The sequence below is a fragment of the Schistocerca gregaria genome, chromosome 4 (assembly GCF_023897955.1).
Source record: "Schistocerca gregaria isolate iqSchGreg1 chromosome 4, iqSchGreg1.2, whole genome shotgun sequence".
Classification (NCBI taxonomy): domain Eukaryota; kingdom Metazoa; phylum Arthropoda; class Insecta; order Orthoptera; family Acrididae; genus Schistocerca; species Schistocerca gregaria.
This window is the reverse complement of record NC_064923.1, coordinates 314,024,661-314,043,137: the sequence shown is the minus strand read 5'-3', so window position 1 is coordinate 314,043,137 and position 18,477 is coordinate 314,024,661. Positions and strand designations below refer to the sequence as shown.

Genomic DNA, 18,477 nt, shown 5'->3' with positions numbered 1-18,477 from the left:
ATCACTGCCAAAGCATCTCATCTCTCTTCTAACCAGACTCAAATGTAAGTACAGATACTTCCATAAACAACTTCTCAGGCTACACATTTTCGAAACACCTTTCTGCTCTTATGGAGAAGAAGAGGATGCAGATCACCTTTCCATTGGGTGCACCAAACTACATGGAAGTTCTACAATGCTTTAACAAGAGAACTCTTCATCATCTGTAGAGAAGTTGGGATATGAACTTGTACTACAGTGCTAGGTGTGAGATTTTTGTCTATCTTGGGTACAAAATGTATTCACTATGCTATTCGTAGTAGCTTACCCATGCTTCTATTTTTTTGTTCATTATTAAACATACCCCTTCATTACTCCTACTTGATTTTGTATTTATAATCCTGTATTCACCTGGCCAAAAGTCTCCTTCCTCCTGACACCAAACTTCACTAATTCCCACTATATCTTCAACCTATTTATTTCCCTTTTTCAACTTTATAACCTGCCTGCCCGATTAATGGATCTGACATTCCACACTCTGATCCATAGAGCACCAGTCCTCTTGAGTAGTTCTTGCCCGAGATCCAAATGAGGGACTATTTTACCTCCAGAATATTTTACCCAAGAGGGTGCCATCATCGTTTAACCATATCGTAAATCTGCATGCCCTCGGGAAAAATTATGGCTGTAGTTTCCCTAGCTTTCAGCCATTTGCAGTACCAGCACAGCAAGGCCATTTTGGTTAATGTTACAAGGCCAGATCACTCAATCATCCAGACTGTTGCCCCTGCAACTACTGAGGAGACTGTTGCCCCTCTTCAGGAACCACACATTTGTCTGGCGTCTCAACAGTTACCCCTTTTTTGTGGTTGCACCTATGGTATGGCTATCTGTGTCGCTGGGGCACTGAAGCCTCCCCACCAACTGCAAGTCCCATGGCTCGTAGGGGGAGCATATGTCCTTCGTCACAGAAAGTGTTACATGGAATTACCAGCACTGCACAGAGTGCCAAGGGGGACTCGGAGTATGCCATTTTAGTGTTTATTGAGTACTGTAAGGAGATTCATTATAAGAATGTAGTTTGGAACTTGACTTTATAAGTGTGAAGCTAGAAATCAACCAGATTAACAAGTTGCAGCATGTGATATTTAAGAGTGAGTAGGTCACCACAAAGGTTAAGAAAACTTAAAGGTTCTAGCTGACACAGAAGGTGAAGAAGAATGTGAGGGCAGTGATAAAGAAACAGAAAAGCCAGATCTAGTCCTCAGTGAGAGGCAAAGACAAAAAAATCCTGTTTGTAAGCTGACAAGTAACATTAAACAAATCATTTGACCAAATCTTGTAATAAAAATAAAGTGAAAAGAAATTTTTGTTTACTCGCAGATGTCCCTATAAGTCACTAACTCCTTATGTCTCAAGGTCCCTGAGTTCTTAATTACATATACCCCCCTCCAACCCCCAAAAATTATTTCCTCTATTCTCCCCTGCTGTTACAAATTCTAGGTGTGTTGTTTTTATTTACTTTTCTATTTTCTACTTCCATGCTCTGTAACCCACTGTGTGTCACAGTGCAGAGGTAGAGGGTGCATAGTGTAACAGTATCGCGCCAAATCCTACCCCCTCTTTCATAGTCTATTCATAAAACATACAGGGAAGAAAGAAATATGTTCACATTACCTCATTTTGTAATGTGAACACTTTTAAAATTTTGTGTGAAGGTTTTTTTTTATAATGCGCAGTATTTTTCATGTAGCATTTCCTTCTCCAGCTTGCTGAACATTTCCATGACTCTCTCTCATTGATTAAATGAAGCCATAATGAACTGTGCAACTCTTCTCTGAAATCTTTGTATCTATTCCCATTAATATAACTTACAGTTCCTGTCAGATCACCGATGTTTTGCACTATCAGGCTGGGCTAGCAGCTGGATGGGTGTCCATCAAGTCTGCCAAGTGCTGTTGGCAAGTGGGATGCACTCTGCCCTTGTGAGGCAAACTGAATTACTTGATTGAGAAGTAGTGGGTCAGGTCTCATAAACTGTCATATGGCCGGGAGAGTGTTGTGCTGACCACATGCCTCTCCATATCCACATCCAGTGGTGCCTGTGGGTGGCCGGTTGGAACCATTGGGCCTCCCAAGCCCTGTTCGGATGGAGTTCAGTATTAATATAACTTGTTAAACAGTAGTTGTGAGTTTCTAATGTTATCCATTATAAGTCAGTCTAGACAGTAACTGCGAAATCCATGAAGGTTGTGATTTATTCCAAAGAGTAATCACAAATTTTGGACTTAAATAACATCAGGTTCTTTTGTAATTTTATAAGCATTACATTTTGTCCAGTTACATAAAATAAGGGAAAGGCAAGCACTCACCTATAGCAGATGATGTGTGGAGCATAGAAACACATAATAGCATACAGTATTCACCCTAGCTTGGAAGTTCTTGTACACACATTCAGCTACTCAGACACCCAAATGAACAACTCAACAGCTACAGTAAGACTGATTGTTGATTATCAGTTAATTGAAAGCAATTGCCCAGGCTGATGGATGAGAGCAGACTAGGGAAGGTCACATGAGGGAAGGAATGGGGAGTGGGATATAGTGATGCATATCTTTTGACAAATGACTCCACAGGTGTCCGACAAGATGAAATGAGTTCAAAGGGTAAGGCATTAAGTGTATAATGAGAAGGAGAGATGAAGAGGGAGAAAGGAAGGGGTAAGAGAAAGGGAGAGAGACATTGACATGGAACAGATGATAGCTGTCAAGTTGGTGGTTGGTGCATTTGATGTGAGTAGAACTTTTGGAGTCATCTGAGAAGTTGAGTATGACATCTAGGAAGGTGGCTTTTTAGGTGGAGAAGGACCAGGTGGAGTAGGTGTTGAGCTTATGGGGGAATGAGCAAAGGACTTCCTTGCCATGAGTCCAGATCATGAAAATGACATCAGTGACTCCAAACCAAACAAGGGATTTTTGGTGTTGACTGGATGGGAAGGATTCCTCCAATGGCTCATAAATAAATTTGCATAAGAAGATGCCTTGAGGGAACCCATGGCAGTACTGAGGATTTGTTTATAGATTGACCTTCAAAAAGATATAATTGTGGGTCAGTATGTAGTCTGCTAAGAGAATTAGGAAGAAAGTGCTGGGCAGGTATGAGGAGGATATTAGGGAAGGGACACTGGTGTACAAGGATCTTGAAGCCATAGTGACCAACAAGGATTGTGGTGGCAATGGGACTGGAACTGTGGAGAGGTAGTGAAGGAAGGAGCAGTGTCTTGAATGTTGGAAGGGAAGTTATGGACAGTAGTTTGGAGGTGTTGTTAAATAAAGGCAGAGATTCCTTCTGTAGGATCACAGTACCAGTCACAGTGGGACGACCAGTAGAGTGACATCTGGAGTCAGGTTTGCAGAGTGTGGGGAGAAGGCAAGATATAGGAATGCAGGAGGTTGCCAGCATGAGGGGATAGATTGATTCAAATGTTGGGTTTTGGGATGGACATAAGGCCTTGAGGAGCTGCTGGAGGTCATGTTGAACTTCTGAGGTTGGTCATGGTTGTAAGGTTTGTATTCAGAGATTTTGGAACTCTTTTCATCTTGTTGCACAATCACTGAGTCATCTGTCAAAAGATCTACCACATTCTATCCAGTACCCCCTACTTGCCTCCCATGTCCTTCCTTACACTCTCCCCCATCTCCATCAACCCAGGCAATTGCTTTCAATAATAAGAGATCAGTACTCAGTCTTACTGCACCCATGGGAGTGTTTGTTTGAGTGTCTGTGTGGTTGTATTTATGAATGTGTATACTTTTACTAGAAAAGAGCATGTGCTTGAAAGCTAATGTCAATACTGTTTGCTGTTATGTGTTTTGATGATCCACACATCAGTTTTCAGTAGGGTGAGTAGTTGCCTCTACCCTTATTTTATGTATTGTTCCACCCTGGAATTCTGTTACTGTTATACATTACATTCAGTTACTTATTTATGTAGTTTGTAATGAGTTTTATAGTTATGGCAGGGAATACCACCTAGCCCATCTGCCTCTTTGCAAGTTTCTATAGTAGATTTTGTGTGGTAAAGTGTGAAGCCATTAACTAAGTTGCACCTTTAAGCCTGTTCAGCTGTATCTGATGTGCTTCATTTTAGTTTCATAGTATCCTTGCATGTTCAGTAAATGCTGCCTTGTTTGAAACAGTTGCTAATTGTATAATTAGATCATTTGTGAAGGTCAGTCTCATATAGTCCCAGTGTCCAATGTTTTAAGTTAAAATATTTTATTTTGCCCAGTCCTGAGCACAGTTTTACTCTAATGGAACATTCTGTTAATGCAGTTTTCTTTTTACTATTATGGAAGTTAATTCTTGAATTATACATATGAGGTGCAGTGGATCCATAATATCTTATTTCCCACATAATTTTTATGATTTGTATAATAGAAGACTTGGTACATTCATAAAATATACCAAAAAATAAGTTTTCTTCTATAACTCTGTCAAAATTTCATTTGTTTGAGCAACTGTGGATCTTCTCTAGAGAAACTGTTGATGGAAGTCAACTGGAGAGATATTCAACAAGTTAATTGTGGAAAATTCTGCCCCACTCATGTTCAATTATATCCACACATCTCTTTATCATAAGTAATTATTTCATTTGCCACATAATGTAGTAGGGAAGTTGTGATTGTACAATGAAAATTAATCAGAGAGGGGGAGAGAGAGAGAGCACCATCCCAAATTGTTGCTGGCAGAAATAAATTTCAGCAACATCCAAAAACTGTAACAAAAGCTACATAGAAGTGTTGAATGAATCTGAATGAAGTTGTATTATGATAAAGGAAATTCCATGATGCAAACCACTCACTTATAGGTTTTGGAAGTGTGGCACACTAACACATATAACAGTATGCACATATTAACTAGCTTCTAAGCTACAGCTCTGGTGTTGATAAACAACAGTCTCATGGTCACAGCCATAGAGAGGCATAAACACACCCATCTCTTGCTACTGTGAGATTGACTGTTTGTGAGTGGTTGCATAGCTTGATGGCTGTTGGCAACTAAGAGGTTGTAAAATAAGTGGGGTGTGGGCATGTCAAATCAGCAGAAGTGTGGAACACAGAAGTTTCTCAGTGTTAATAACTAAATGGTGGGGATAGAGCATCATAGGTTATAAGAGGTGAGAAGGGTGAAAGGAATAGCAAGGATGTGTGTGTGTGTGTGTGTGTGTGTGTGTGTGTGTGTGTGTGTGTGTGTGTGTGAGAGAGAGAGAGAGAGAGAGAGAGAGAGAGAGAGAGAGAGGAGAGTGGAGGGGGGGGGGGGGAGAAGAAGGGGGGAGCAGACAGATGGACAGAGAAAGGTTGGCTGAGGGCAATATAAATGTAAAGATAAAGCAAATAGAAGAAGTGTGATGGAAAATAATAGGTGATATATGGATGAGCTTAAGGACTGAGAGTGGAGCTTTAGAACAGGAAGTTTGTAGGAATACCAGTGGGGCATATCCAAGTAGTTAACATGAGAATGAGCTTGTGTTGTGGTCTGGTGGGTGACCAGTGCACTTGTGAACTGTTCGATCAGCTTGTTAGTTGTCATATCCACAATGAACACAGAGCAGCAATTGCAGCACAGCTGGTACAGGACACAGATGCTTTCACACTGAGGCCCTACCTGTGATACAAGATACGAAACTAGTGTAAATGAGACACATTAAGAGATGGTCTGTTTGTTTGTAGAATTGGCTTGTACCTCATTAGTCAATAGAGCAAACACAAGATTCCTATGGAAATTTAATTCTCCGGTGAAAGAAATAATTTAGAAAGCCCTTATTTGTCTAGATTGCCAGTTTTCACTTCAGATGCATATTGTTTGTCGACCTGGGTGAGCTTATCAGATAAGATAAATGGAAGCGATAGAGAAAATACAAAGACAGACTGTACAGTTTATTGGGGATTCATTTAATCAGAATTATAGCATCAGAGAAATGTTGTACAAAGTTCAAAGTTGCTCCAGAAAAAGGTATTTTACATTGCATTATCCTCTACTCTGAAAATTCTGAGGGTCCACATTCGAATTGGAGTCAAGAATTGTATCATCACTACTTCCTCCAGCTTACAGATGGTGCAGTGTCCATTATGATAAAACATGATAACACTGCTGTCTTTCCCTGTCTTTCCCATTTGAGCAATGCTAGTTAAACATTTATAATTTTATTCTTCAATGTTGGAGGTGTGCCTTTAAAATAAAGGGACTTATACTGACTTATACTGTCACAGACTAAGTATGCATGTGCCAAAGATGAATAACCAACAGCTGTGAAGCTTGAAGCACTCTTAGACAAATGAGGCACCTGTGGTGTCTGCAGACAAATCAGTGTGGCTGTGGCCTTCATTTGCATAGGAGTGTTATTTTGTTTTGCCAGAAAAATGATAAGTGTAATAATAGAGCAATGAATAGTCATGGAGTTTCACATGAAGCATGTAAAAACTGTAACTTCCTGGCAGATTAAAACTGTGTGCCAGACTGGGACTCGAACTCGGGACCTTTGCCTTTCATGGGCAGGTTACTCTACTGGCAGCAGTAAGGCTGAGAGGATGAGGCATGAGTCATGCTTGGGTAGCTCGCGAAAGGCAAAGGTCCTGAGTTCGAGTCTCATTCTGGCACACAGTTTTAATCTGCCAGGAAGTTTCATATCAGTGCACACTCCGCTGCAGAGTGAAAATCTCATTCTGTGTAAAAACTGCTTCTGAAATCTGTCCTTTACTAAAATAAGTATATGGCAAAGATTGTTTATCATGTATGTGAATTTTTGAGTGGTTCAAGTGTTTCCAAGGTGGTTGAGAAGACACTGAATATGACTTATGCCTGGGATGCCCTTCAATATCAAAATAAGATGAAATAACTGAAAAAAATAGGTAACCTGATCCAAGCTGACCATCGGTTGAGTGTTTGATAAATTGCTCAAAATGTAGCAATTGGCAGAGAATGGGTAAGCAAATTTGATATAACCAGTTCATCATGAAGAAAGTGTGTTCAAAACTGGTACTGAAAATTCTCACTTTGGGCAAAAAGAAGCCTGTGAGAATGTTTGTACTTACACTTTCCAAACCACTGAAAATGGTCCTAATTTCTTGGAAAGAGGGGTAACATTTGATGAATCTTTATTTCTTACTTATGATACAAAACTTAAGTGCTAATCCATGCATTGGAAGGGCCAAACTTCACCGAGTACAAAGAAAGCTCCAATGGGCAAATCACAATTCAAAACAATGATGATTGTTTTTTGCGATATTCATGTATCTTCACAAAATTCCTGAAGGCCAAACTGTTAATGAACACTACTACCTTGAGGTTCTTGCGTAACTCTGTGAGAAAATAAGAAAAAATGATGCTAGTTATGGAGGAACAACTCATGGGTTCTGCATTAGGACAATACATTGGCTGATGCTGCATTATCTGTTAAGAGTTCTCTAGTGACGTACAGCATCCCAGTGTTAGACCACTTTTGTTTACTCTCCACAGTCAAATCTGCCATAAAGGAATAAGATTTCAGTCTGTTGAAGCAATGAAGAAAAGCTGCTTGCAACATCAAGGAGATAATAGAGAAAGACTTCCAGCACTGTTTCCATCAATGGAAAAGTCACATCATGGATTATTATATAGATATGGTATGGCACTATATTGAGGGAGAGTAACAATAACTAAATGTGTCTTTTTTTGAAATAAAATGTTTTGCAGCAGTATTTTCATTAGCAATAGTTCCATTATTTTATAGCCACAACTTGTATTCATGTTAGCTTAGTTTCAATGTATTTCTTTTTCTATTTCATATGAAGTTAATAAGATCATGACAACATGGTATCCTCTTTTCCAGTTGGTGTAGAGCTTTGATTAGTTTCATGATGTATTAGCTTTCAATCAGTGTCTGGAAGAAGATGGAGGTACATTGTCAAGAGCCACAGTGTGCTTTATTGTAATCATTTTAAGAAAATGTTTGGTTATTGTCTGATTGGCAATGGAAATATTTTTCATCTGAAAGCTTGTAATAGCTTCCAGTTGTACATACATTATAATAACAATGGTTTATAGAGAACAAACAGAAAATTTATAAACTGAGGATAAATATTCAGAGAGAGAGAGAGAGAGCACTGTACTGCACTACTATGCTACAGGAAAGAGTGATGATATGGAAAGGATAGACTGCTACTCACCACATATAGGAGGCTTTAGTGGCAGTGACAGACAGGCACACTGAAACAAGACTGCTAGTTATTTTTCAGCTTTCAGACTTTCACCAGATGTAAACAAAACACACACACATTCGTACATGTTTAACCCACACAAATAAGGCAACTGCCATTGCTGGACATGAAGGCCCAACTGCAATTACATCAGATGTGGAGTGATCTTTGCTGTGGGGTAGAAGAGAGGTGTGAGGTGTGGAGGTGGAGACATGGCTGGATGGTGGTGGAAGAAGATGCTGTGCTGCCTGTGGGAACTTGCATGCAGGAACATGGTTGGAACAGGATGGTGATCCAATATGTGCTGCATCAGGAGGCTGTGCTTGGGCATGAAGATGGGGGGAGACCAAATGGGAGAGGAGAGAAATACAGAAGCAGAAAGGACTATGCAGGTGTGTTTATAGGATAGAAGATGTGTATAGCTGGAGAGGGAGCAAGGAAGGTGATAGGCAGATGGAGGACAGGGACCAGCTAAGTTCTAAGACCTGAGGGGTTACAAGAACAAAGGTTTGTTATAGACAGAGCACTCACTCAAGTAATTCAGAAAAGATGGTGCATATGGGAATAATCAGGATGGCACTAGCTTTGAAGCAATTGTTGAAGTCAAGCACAATATGTTTGGTGGAATTCTCAGCATCTGGGTGGTCCAGCTGTCTCTTGACGACAGCTTGGCATTGGCCGTTCATGTGGACAGACTGCTTGTTATTGGTTGTGTCCCACCCCTTTAAAATACCACACAGTGGTTGCATCTAAGCTAGTAGATCACATAACTGATTTCACAGGTGGTCCAATCTTTGATGGGGTGGAAGATTCTTGTGCCAGGACTGCAGCTGGCGGTAGTGGGAGGATGTATGGAGCAGGTCTTGCAACTGTATCTGTTGTTGGGAGCAAGGTTTGAATTGGGATGGACAAGTTTATTGTGTGGATTTAGTGGACAGCAGAATGATACTGCTGGATGGGTAGGAAGGATATATCTAATTACATGGCACAATTAGAGAGAGCCGAAAAACTGGTGGAGAATGTAATTCAGGTGCTTCAATCCTGGGTGGTACTGAGTCATGAGGGGTTGCTCCTTTGTGCCCAGTAGTGGGTATGCGGGGGATGGTAGGTGACTAGTGAAACAAGGTGTAAGAGATCTGTTTCTAGATGAGGTGAGGAGGGTAAATTTGATCTGTGTCCTCAGTGGCATATTTGGAGAGGGGCAACTTCTCACTACAGATGTGATTTGAAAGGGTGGCTAGACTATGTGGAAGGGACTACTTGGTGTGGAGTAGGTGGCAGCTGTTGAAATATAAATGTTGTTGCTGGTTTTTAGATTTTTTTATGGATGGAGATATTGGTAATCATCCTAGAGGTAAAGATCAACATCGAGGATGGTAGCTTATTGGGCTGAGGAGGATGAAGTGAAGCAAATGGTGTTGAAGGTATTCAGGCTTGTAGAGTTACTTCACACTCCTACCAAGTCTGATATAGTTACAGTTGTAATCTTCAGATGCTTGGTAGCAAAACTAATATTAAATTACCTACTAGATGAAGCTAAAAAATAGAGAGAACTAAGCCTGCACACTGTCTACCTCTATAGCTTGGAAGCCACCTTTTGTGTGGCAGAATGTACTATTGTTGCCTCTATAACTCCCCATTATTGCTGCATTCATGAAGTATTTGTAGGAAGAATGATTATCGGTCAACCTCTGTATGAGTTTGAATTTCTCTGACTTTTACTTCACAAGACACATTTAGGAGAAAATAACATGTTACTCGCATCATCTTGAATGTGAACCCTCAATATTTTAACAATAAGTCTCGCCACAATTCTCAACATCTCTCTTGTAGTGTTTGTCATCGGAATTATGTGGCATCTCTGTAACACTCTCACACAAACTAAATGAATCCATGATTAAATGAGCCACACTTCATTGACCCTTCTGTGTGTTTGCTATTAATCCAGTTGGATAAGGAACCCAGACTGACATTATTCAAATAGTCAATTGAGAGTTTAGTATAGCATTTCCTTTCATTGACAAATTAAATTTATTTAAGATTCTTCTCATGAATTTCATTCTGGTGTCTTATTTCCTTAGAACTAGTGTTGTGTGGATATTCTATGTTAAGTCACCCTGGATGGTTATTCCTAGGTATTTTAGGCTGATACTGGTTCCAGAGTTTTGTTGCCAATACTTAACCTGAGCAGTAATGGACCTCTGGCTATTTATGTTACCAGTTTTATATTTATTTATGTTACAGGCCAATTCATGCACTAATAGTCAGTTATCTGTAGGTCATTCTGCATTTTCTACAGTCTCTTGGGATTGCAACCTTCTCATATACAATGGTGTGGTCCATAAACAGCCTCATGTAGCTTCCTAAATTGTTTACTATATTACCTGGGTGAAAAATAAAGAAAACAAGAAAACGAATTTCATATTCACCTGAAAGAGACAAAACAACTACTTATTGAGATATGGACCATTCCGTCCTGTGACGGCCATCTGCCTTTTGGCTGGTTGTTTCTACGGTTTTTAACAGGGCCATATTATCTCTCAATTTAGCAATCAATAGCTCAGTAATCAAAATTAGTTCTTTTTCTAAGACAGTAACAGATATGTAGCACATTATGTGAGCAAAATTACAGAAGAATAGAAAAAAACATACTTAACATTTTTGGGTACTGAGGTTGTGAAAATAAGAGCAAGTGAGCTCCCAATTTTGCAATCAACATCTCAGTAATCAACATTAGTTCTTTATCCAAGAATGTAACAGATGTGTAGTATATTATGTAAAAGAAATTAACTGAGCAAAATAGGAGTGCTACAGAGAAAGGTATTTATCTTTTGTAGCTGACCACAATGATCTTCATTGCTTGAATTCTTCATCTATTCTTTTCTAGATCCTTTTCCTCCATTATTAATGTTGTTTATTTCATCATTGACATTTCTAAAAGTAATCTTCCACAACTATTTTAATAAAATACTTCTTTTTATTTGTGAAAATTAAAAATTTTGTATACAATACAGTTATAATTCTGCACGTTACATCTGTTTTCCATAAGCTCTCACAAATAACTCTCTCTTACCATTAGATCTCTCCAAGACCTAACTTACAAAACAACAACTGCCAAAGCTGGCATAAAAACAAAGTTCATAGAGACAAAACAGTAACTGAATGTTAATAACTTGAATACGACTTATTAATGCTCCACAATAATATTTCTTAGTTTGTTATGAACTGGCATTCAGCTTCTTAGGCAATCATCAGATAATTTTATGTTGAACTGATCGTTCACATAGCTTCAGCAAGCCCTCATAGCTTCTTAGGCCATCATCAGATAATTTAATGTTGAACAGAAGGTTCACACCGCTTCAGCAAGCACTCATAGCTGTACAAAGATGTGTAACATTATATGACTATATTGATACAAAACACAACCATGTTGTAATATGTAAAGAGACACTGCAGAAATAAATCTTACAGTATATTCAAATATGAAAACTACATTAGTGTATAAAACAGAAATGTTCTACAACTGAGTAATGGCACTGTCTGCTATATCATGTGGACAAACTGGTGAATGTGATGAACAGACCAAATAAAAGGAGGGGAAGAAAGATGTCTATGTACTGTGGGTGTGAATCGGTTATAAGAAGTGGGGCATCATAGGAGCTGGAGACTGAGGAAAAAAGATTCCACTTTTGCTGAACATGCTCTGAATGAATGTCATTCATATGATGTGAAATGCAATGCCCTTCATAAAGGAATTAAGGGAGAAAACTAACAAAACTTGAAATTTTGGCCATTAATAAGCACCAATCAAAGAATCCTGACCTGGTCCTTAATGACCAAACACAGTGCCACTACTCTCCCTTATTAAAGAAGCAGCCATTTATTATTCCTATCAGTATCAGCTAATAAGCTTGTTATTATGTTCCATACCCACATTCCATAGACATCTTTCTTCCCCTCCCATTTTTCATTCTGTTCATCACATTCACCAGTTTGTCAACAGGACATAGCAGTCTGTGCCATTACTCACTTGCAGAAGATTTCTATTTTACACACTCCCATAGTTTTAATACTTGGGTACACTGTAATGTGAGATTTATTTGTTCATTGCCTGTGCACATGTTACAATACGATTGTGTTCTGTACTGATGTCACATATCTTTGTACAGTATTCTTCGTACAGCTATGAATGCTCACTGAAATTGTGGGGATTATCTGTTCAACATTGTGTCATTAAATGCAGCAAATTACTGTTCAAAATGGAAAACAGTAACCCAAGGTGTCCCTGAAGGTTCGATACTAGGACCTATGTTGTTTTTGTTCTATGTTAATGATTTACCGAACAATATAAATGCTCCATCGATTTTATTTGCAGATGACACATCTGTATTATTGAAAACCAGGAGCCAGAAAACATCCCTCTCTACATAATAAACACAATGAACAAACTAGAAACGTGGTTCCAACTGAATGGATTAAGACTGAACATCCCCAAAACCCACATGGTCCAATTCAGAACAAAACAGTCAAATCCCCAAGAAATTAAAATAACTCATAAAAATCAGGATATAGAAGAAGTGGATTCTGTGAAGTTTTTAGGGTTAAATCTAGATAAAAATTTAAATTGGAATAAACATGTTGACCACCTGTTAAGCAAATTATGTAGCTTTGCATTTGGTATGCAAATATTAGCTGGTGCAACAGACGTGAATACAAGGAAACTTGCAGACCATAGCTACTTTCCATCAGTTGTCAGGTACGGTATTATTTTTCAAAACGATGTATTGTGTGTACTAAAGTTACAGAAAAGAATAATAAGGAATATGTGTACTGCCCATCCATGGACATCATGTCTCCCACTATTTGAGAAACAACAATTATTAATAGTTCCCTCCTTATACATCTATGATATTATCATCTTTCTACATAGCAATTTAGAGTTATTCAAGAAAAACTGTTTCAATCACGCTTATAACATGAGAAACAAAGGCAATTTTATACTTCCCATTCATCGCTTAAATCTACACTCCTGGAAATGGAAAAAAGAACACATTGACGCCGGTGTGTCAGACCCACCATACTTGCTCCGGACACTGCGAGAGGGCTGTACAAGCAATGATCACACGCACGGCACAGCGGACACACCAGGAACCACGGTGTTGGCCGTCGAATGGCGCTAGCTGCGCAGCATTTGTGCACCGCCACCATCAGTGTCAGCCAGTTTGCCGTGGCATACGGAGCTCCATCGCAGTCTTTAACACTGGTAGCATGCCGCAACAGCGTGGACGTGAACCGTATGTGCAGTTGACGGACTTTGAGCGAGGGCGTATAGTGGGCACGCGGGAGGCCGGGTGGACGTACCGCCGAATTGCTCAACACGTGGGGCGTGAGGTCTCCACAGTACATCGATGTTGTCGCCAGTGGTCGGCGGAAGATGCACGTGCCCGTCGACCTGGGACCGGACTGCAGCGACACACGGATGCACGCCAAGACCGTAGGATCCTACGCAGTGCCGTAGGGGACCGCACCGCCATTTCCCAGCAAATTAGGGACACTGTTGCTCCTGGGGTATCGGCGAGGACCATTCACAACCGTCTCCATGAAGCTGGGCTACGGTCCCGCACACCGTTAGGCCATCTTCCGCTCATGCCCCAACATCGTGCAGCCCGCCTCCAGTGGTGTCGCGACAGGCGTGAATGGAGGGACGAATGGAGACGTGTCGTCTTCAGCGATGAGAGTCGCTTCTGCCTTGGTGCCAATGATGGTCGTATCCGTGTTTGGCGCCGTGCAGGTGAGCGCCACAATCAGTACTGCATATGACCGAGGCACACAGGGCCAACACCCGGCGTCATGGTGTGGGGAGCGATCTCCTACACTGGCCGTACACCTCTGGTGATCGTCAAGGGGACACTGAATAGTGCACGGTACATCCAAACCGTCATCGAACCCATCGTTCTACCATTCCTAGACCGGCAAGGGAACTTGTTGTTCCAACAGGACAATGCACGTCCGCATGTATCCCGTGCCACCCAACGTGCTCTAGAAGGTGTAAGTCAACTACCCTGGCCAGCCAGATCTCCGGATCTATCCCCCATTGAGCATGTTTGGGACTGGATGAAGCGTCGTCTCACGCGGTATGCACGTCCAGCACGAACGCTGGTCCAACTGAGGTGCCAGGTGGAAATGGCGTGGCAAGCCGTTCCACAGGACTACATCCAGCATCTCTACGATCGTCTCCATGGGAGAATAGCAGCCTGCTTTGCTGCGAAAGGTGGATATACACTGTACTAGTGCCGACATTGTGCATGCTCTGTTGCCTGTGTCTATGTGCCTGTGGTTCTGTCAGTGTGATCATGTGATGTATCTGACCCCAGGAATGTGTCAATAAAGTTTCCCCTTCCTGGGACAATGAATTCACGGTGTTCTTATTTCAATTTCCAGGAGTGTATATGCACAGTCTCCTCAGTATATGGCAATGAAAATTCATAACAAGCTAAAAGGAAAGAACGTTCCGAGTATGAACCTAGATACACTGAAAACAAAGCTATATGATATACTTGTCAAATGCTGCTACTACACTGTTGAGGAGTTCATGAAGGATGAACTGAACATTTGAGCAGGATAAATTTACATATAGTCTTGTGTGTAAATGTAGCTGTCCTTCACAAAAGGGGGGAAAGAAAAATTAAAGTTTATATTAATGTTAAAATTCTTTGTACCAATTAGGCTTAAGTTGTGTTATCCATTTTTGACGTGTCTCCTGTACACTAATCATATGATTAGAAATTGTATCTTATGAGACGAATAAAACACTATTCACTTAAATTATTTGGTCTAAGAAGCCGAAACCTGGTTCATAACAGTCAAGTAAATATTATTGCAGAACATTAATATATTGTATTCAAGTTATTAATATGTCCATGTTTCTCCAAGAATGATGGAATTTTCCATATATATTAACTGAAAATTTGACATCAAAATTATTATACAAAATACGTTTCATGTTTGTTCATCATATTTCACAAAACAATGTCTTGTACATAAAGGAAAGACAATGATGCATGCCTTGTGCCTGATACCACTGTTTAAATACTTAACATTGTCACTACTTTAGGAATGTGTTCCATTAATAAATACTAATTACAATTTAACCTTTTTGTACTCTTAAGGATACAGTGTCGTAAGATAACTGTGTGTATAAGACGTCATTATTTTATTCATCAGGCGAAGGTGCCGTATGTTTCCCTCTTTGGTTAACTGTTGCACAATTGACTGGTTTGTGGAATGGCCTCAAGAAGCGCTGCTGTCAGTAGCAAGCACAACACTTGCAGAAGTTGGTAGTGAGGAACTAATTGAAAAGCTCTCTACAATGTGTGTCACAATTCATGAGGTACTGTTCACATAGTTAAGCAATTATGTATCTATATATTTTTCAGTATCCGTTCATTTAAAACATGAATGAGTACTTTAATTACATATTAAGCACATTGTACAGGTGATAAAGCCATGATAACTTGATGTTCCAATGTCTTCTTTTAGTGTTCAACCCTGAGGTTGGTTTGCAGCAGAGCGCCATTCCTCTCTTCTGTCTGCTTTCCTCTTCATTTCCACATATGTGTTACATCCAACGTCATTCATGATCTGTTGCATGTATGATATCCTTGGTCGCCCCCGCCGATTCCTTCCCTCAATAACTCCTTCTGCTATTGTTCCAATGATATTGTTGTGTCGTAGGATGTGCCCTACAAGTTTGTCTCTTCTTGTTTGGATGTGCCTCCACAGAGATCTGGTTTCCTGTACTCTTCTAAGCACCTCTTCATTTGTTACTTTGTCTGTCCAGCTCATCTTCATCATCCTTCTATAGCACCACATCTCCAGGGCCTCTAGCCGTCTTCTCTCTGCTCTTCCAACTGTCCAAGTTTCACATCCATATAGGGCCACACTCCAAACGAAAAACCTTTCATGATGCGTTTCCTTATTTTCAGACTGATGTTGTTGCTGGTGAGTAAGTTCCTTCTCCGATTAAATGCAATTTTGGCCTTTTGTATTCTGGTCGCAATTTCTTTCCGGCTTCTACCATCCCTTGTGATTTTGCTTCCCAGGTAAGTAAATTCCTGTATCACTTCCAGCTCCTCTCTTCCAATTCTAATTCTCGGAGGTTCATATTCTGCTCCTGTACTGCATACCATCACTTTAGTCTTTTTCTTGTTTATTCTCATTCCATACTGATTGTATAGAATTTTTTCCGTTGTTCTGAGGACTTCCTCTAGATCTTCTTCTGTCTCCGTGACTATAGCAATATCATCTGCATAACGTACCATGTCTATCTTCTGCCCATTAATTTTGATCCCCACCTCAGTAGTTTCTCGAACTTGGTCTATAGCTTCCTGGATGTAAGCATTGAATATAAGAGGAGAGAGAGCACATCCTTGTCTTACCCCTTTTCTAATATTTGCTTGTTGTTCCTGGTGACAGTTCCTAATCACTGCCACCTCATTCTTATAGAAACTGAGTATCACGCGGATGTCTTTGTACTTTATTCCAATTTTCCTCAGCACTCTGAACATCTCTTGCCAGATAACGTTATCAAATGCCTTTTCCATGTCTATAAAGGCAATATAAGTTGGTTTATTTTTCTGTAATTGCTTTTCGATAATGAGTCTTAGTGCCAGAATCGCCTCTCTTGTTCCCAATCCCCTTCTGAAACCAAACTGATCTTCACTCAGCATATCCTCCACCTTCTCTTCAATTCTCTTCAGAACTATTTTTATGAGAATTTTTGATGCATGTGATATTAGGCTAAGAGTTCGGTGCTGTTCACATTTTGTAGCTGCAGCCCTCTTTGGTATAGGAACAATGATACATTTCTGGAAGTCTGTCGGTATCTCTCCTGTGTTATAGATGGACCTAATAAGTTTAAGCAGCATCATTTTCATGCCGTCACCAGCATTCTTTATTAGTTCTGCAGGGATGTCATCAATACCCGTTGCTTTGTTGCCCTGTAGTTCTTTTAGAGCTCTGTCAAATTCTTCTTGCAGAATGTCATCTCCCTTGTCATCTTCGTCTTCTTCCTCTTCTCTTCCTATTACTTCCTCCGAAAGAGGTGTTCCAGCATACAACTCCTCTATGTATTCTTTCCATCTCTTCAGCATGTCTTCACCAAACAGCATTTTCCCCTCTTTATTTTCTATTGTGCCTGAGAGTACTGTTTTATGTTTGTTAAAAAAAATTGATTTGCTGTTCTGTAGGCTAAATCAGTTCTTCCGTTTTGCATATTTTCTTCTACTTTCCTGCACATTTCTCCAAGAAAATTTTCTTTTGCTTTCCTAGCTTCTCTATTAACTAAATTCCTTAGTCTTCTGTATTCAGCTTTTCCTTGTTCCTCAGTTGCATTTTTGTATAATCTTCTGTTTTCTATAAGCTCAATAATATCTGCTGTAATCCATTTCCTCTTGTTTTTGGGTTCAGTTCTTCCAACTATCTTTTCTGCTGCTTTGTATATACCAGATTTAATCTGATTCCAGTCTTCATTTACTCCACCATGTTGAAAATTTTTAATTAGGTTGTCTGTTTCATGAGCATAGTGCTTTGCCAGTCCCTCAGTTTTCAGTTTTTCTAGTTCCCATTTAAGTTTTACTGGCTTCTTCTTCAAACGTTTGAATCTCAGTGAACTTTTCATCATGACCAGGTTATGATCACTGCCTATGTCTGCAGATGGATAGCTCCTGCAATCTTTTATCTGGTTCCTAAAACGTGCTTTCACTAGAATGTAGTCAATCTGTTGTCTCCTCAGGTCTCCAGGGGCCTTCCATGTATATCTTCTTCGTTTGTGGTGTTGGAAAAGTGTGTTTGCAACAACTAATTGGTGCTTTGAGCAGAACTCGATCAGTCAATCACCTCTTTCATTTCTTCTTCCAAGTCCATATTTGCCAACAATTCCTTCCTCCGGGTCTTCACCCACAATCGCGTTCCAGTCCCCCACGGCAATAAGGTTTTCATCTCCCTTAACATTTCTCATCGCATCACTTATTTCTTCGTATATTTCGTACGATGAAATAAAAGAAATTATTCAGATAGTGAAGGGAGACGAAAATTTAATAGTAATGGGTGACTGGAATTCGAGTGTAGGAAAAGGGAGAGAAGGAAACATAGTAGGTGAATATGGATTGGGGCTAAGAAATGAAAGAGGAAGCCGCCTAGTAGAATTTTGTACAGAGCACAACTTAGTCATAGGTAACACTTGGTTTAAGAATCATGAAAG

At 40.0% G+C, this 18,477-nt stretch overlaps 1 protein-coding gene across 1 annotated transcript in view; it reads left to right on the top strand.

Moving 5' to 3' along the window:
- Nucleotides 1-18,477, top strand: part of LOC126365881 (dynein axonemal heavy chain 6) — a 1,020,408-nt gene that overhangs the window by 619,959 nt on the left and 381,972 nt on the right. The window contains exon 44 of the mRNA XM_050008578.1: nt 15,441-15,606. Within this exon, the coding sequence (XP_049864535.1) occupies nt 15,441-15,606 (166 nt within the window). The remainder of the gene's footprint in view (nt 1-15,440; nt 15,607-18,477) is intronic.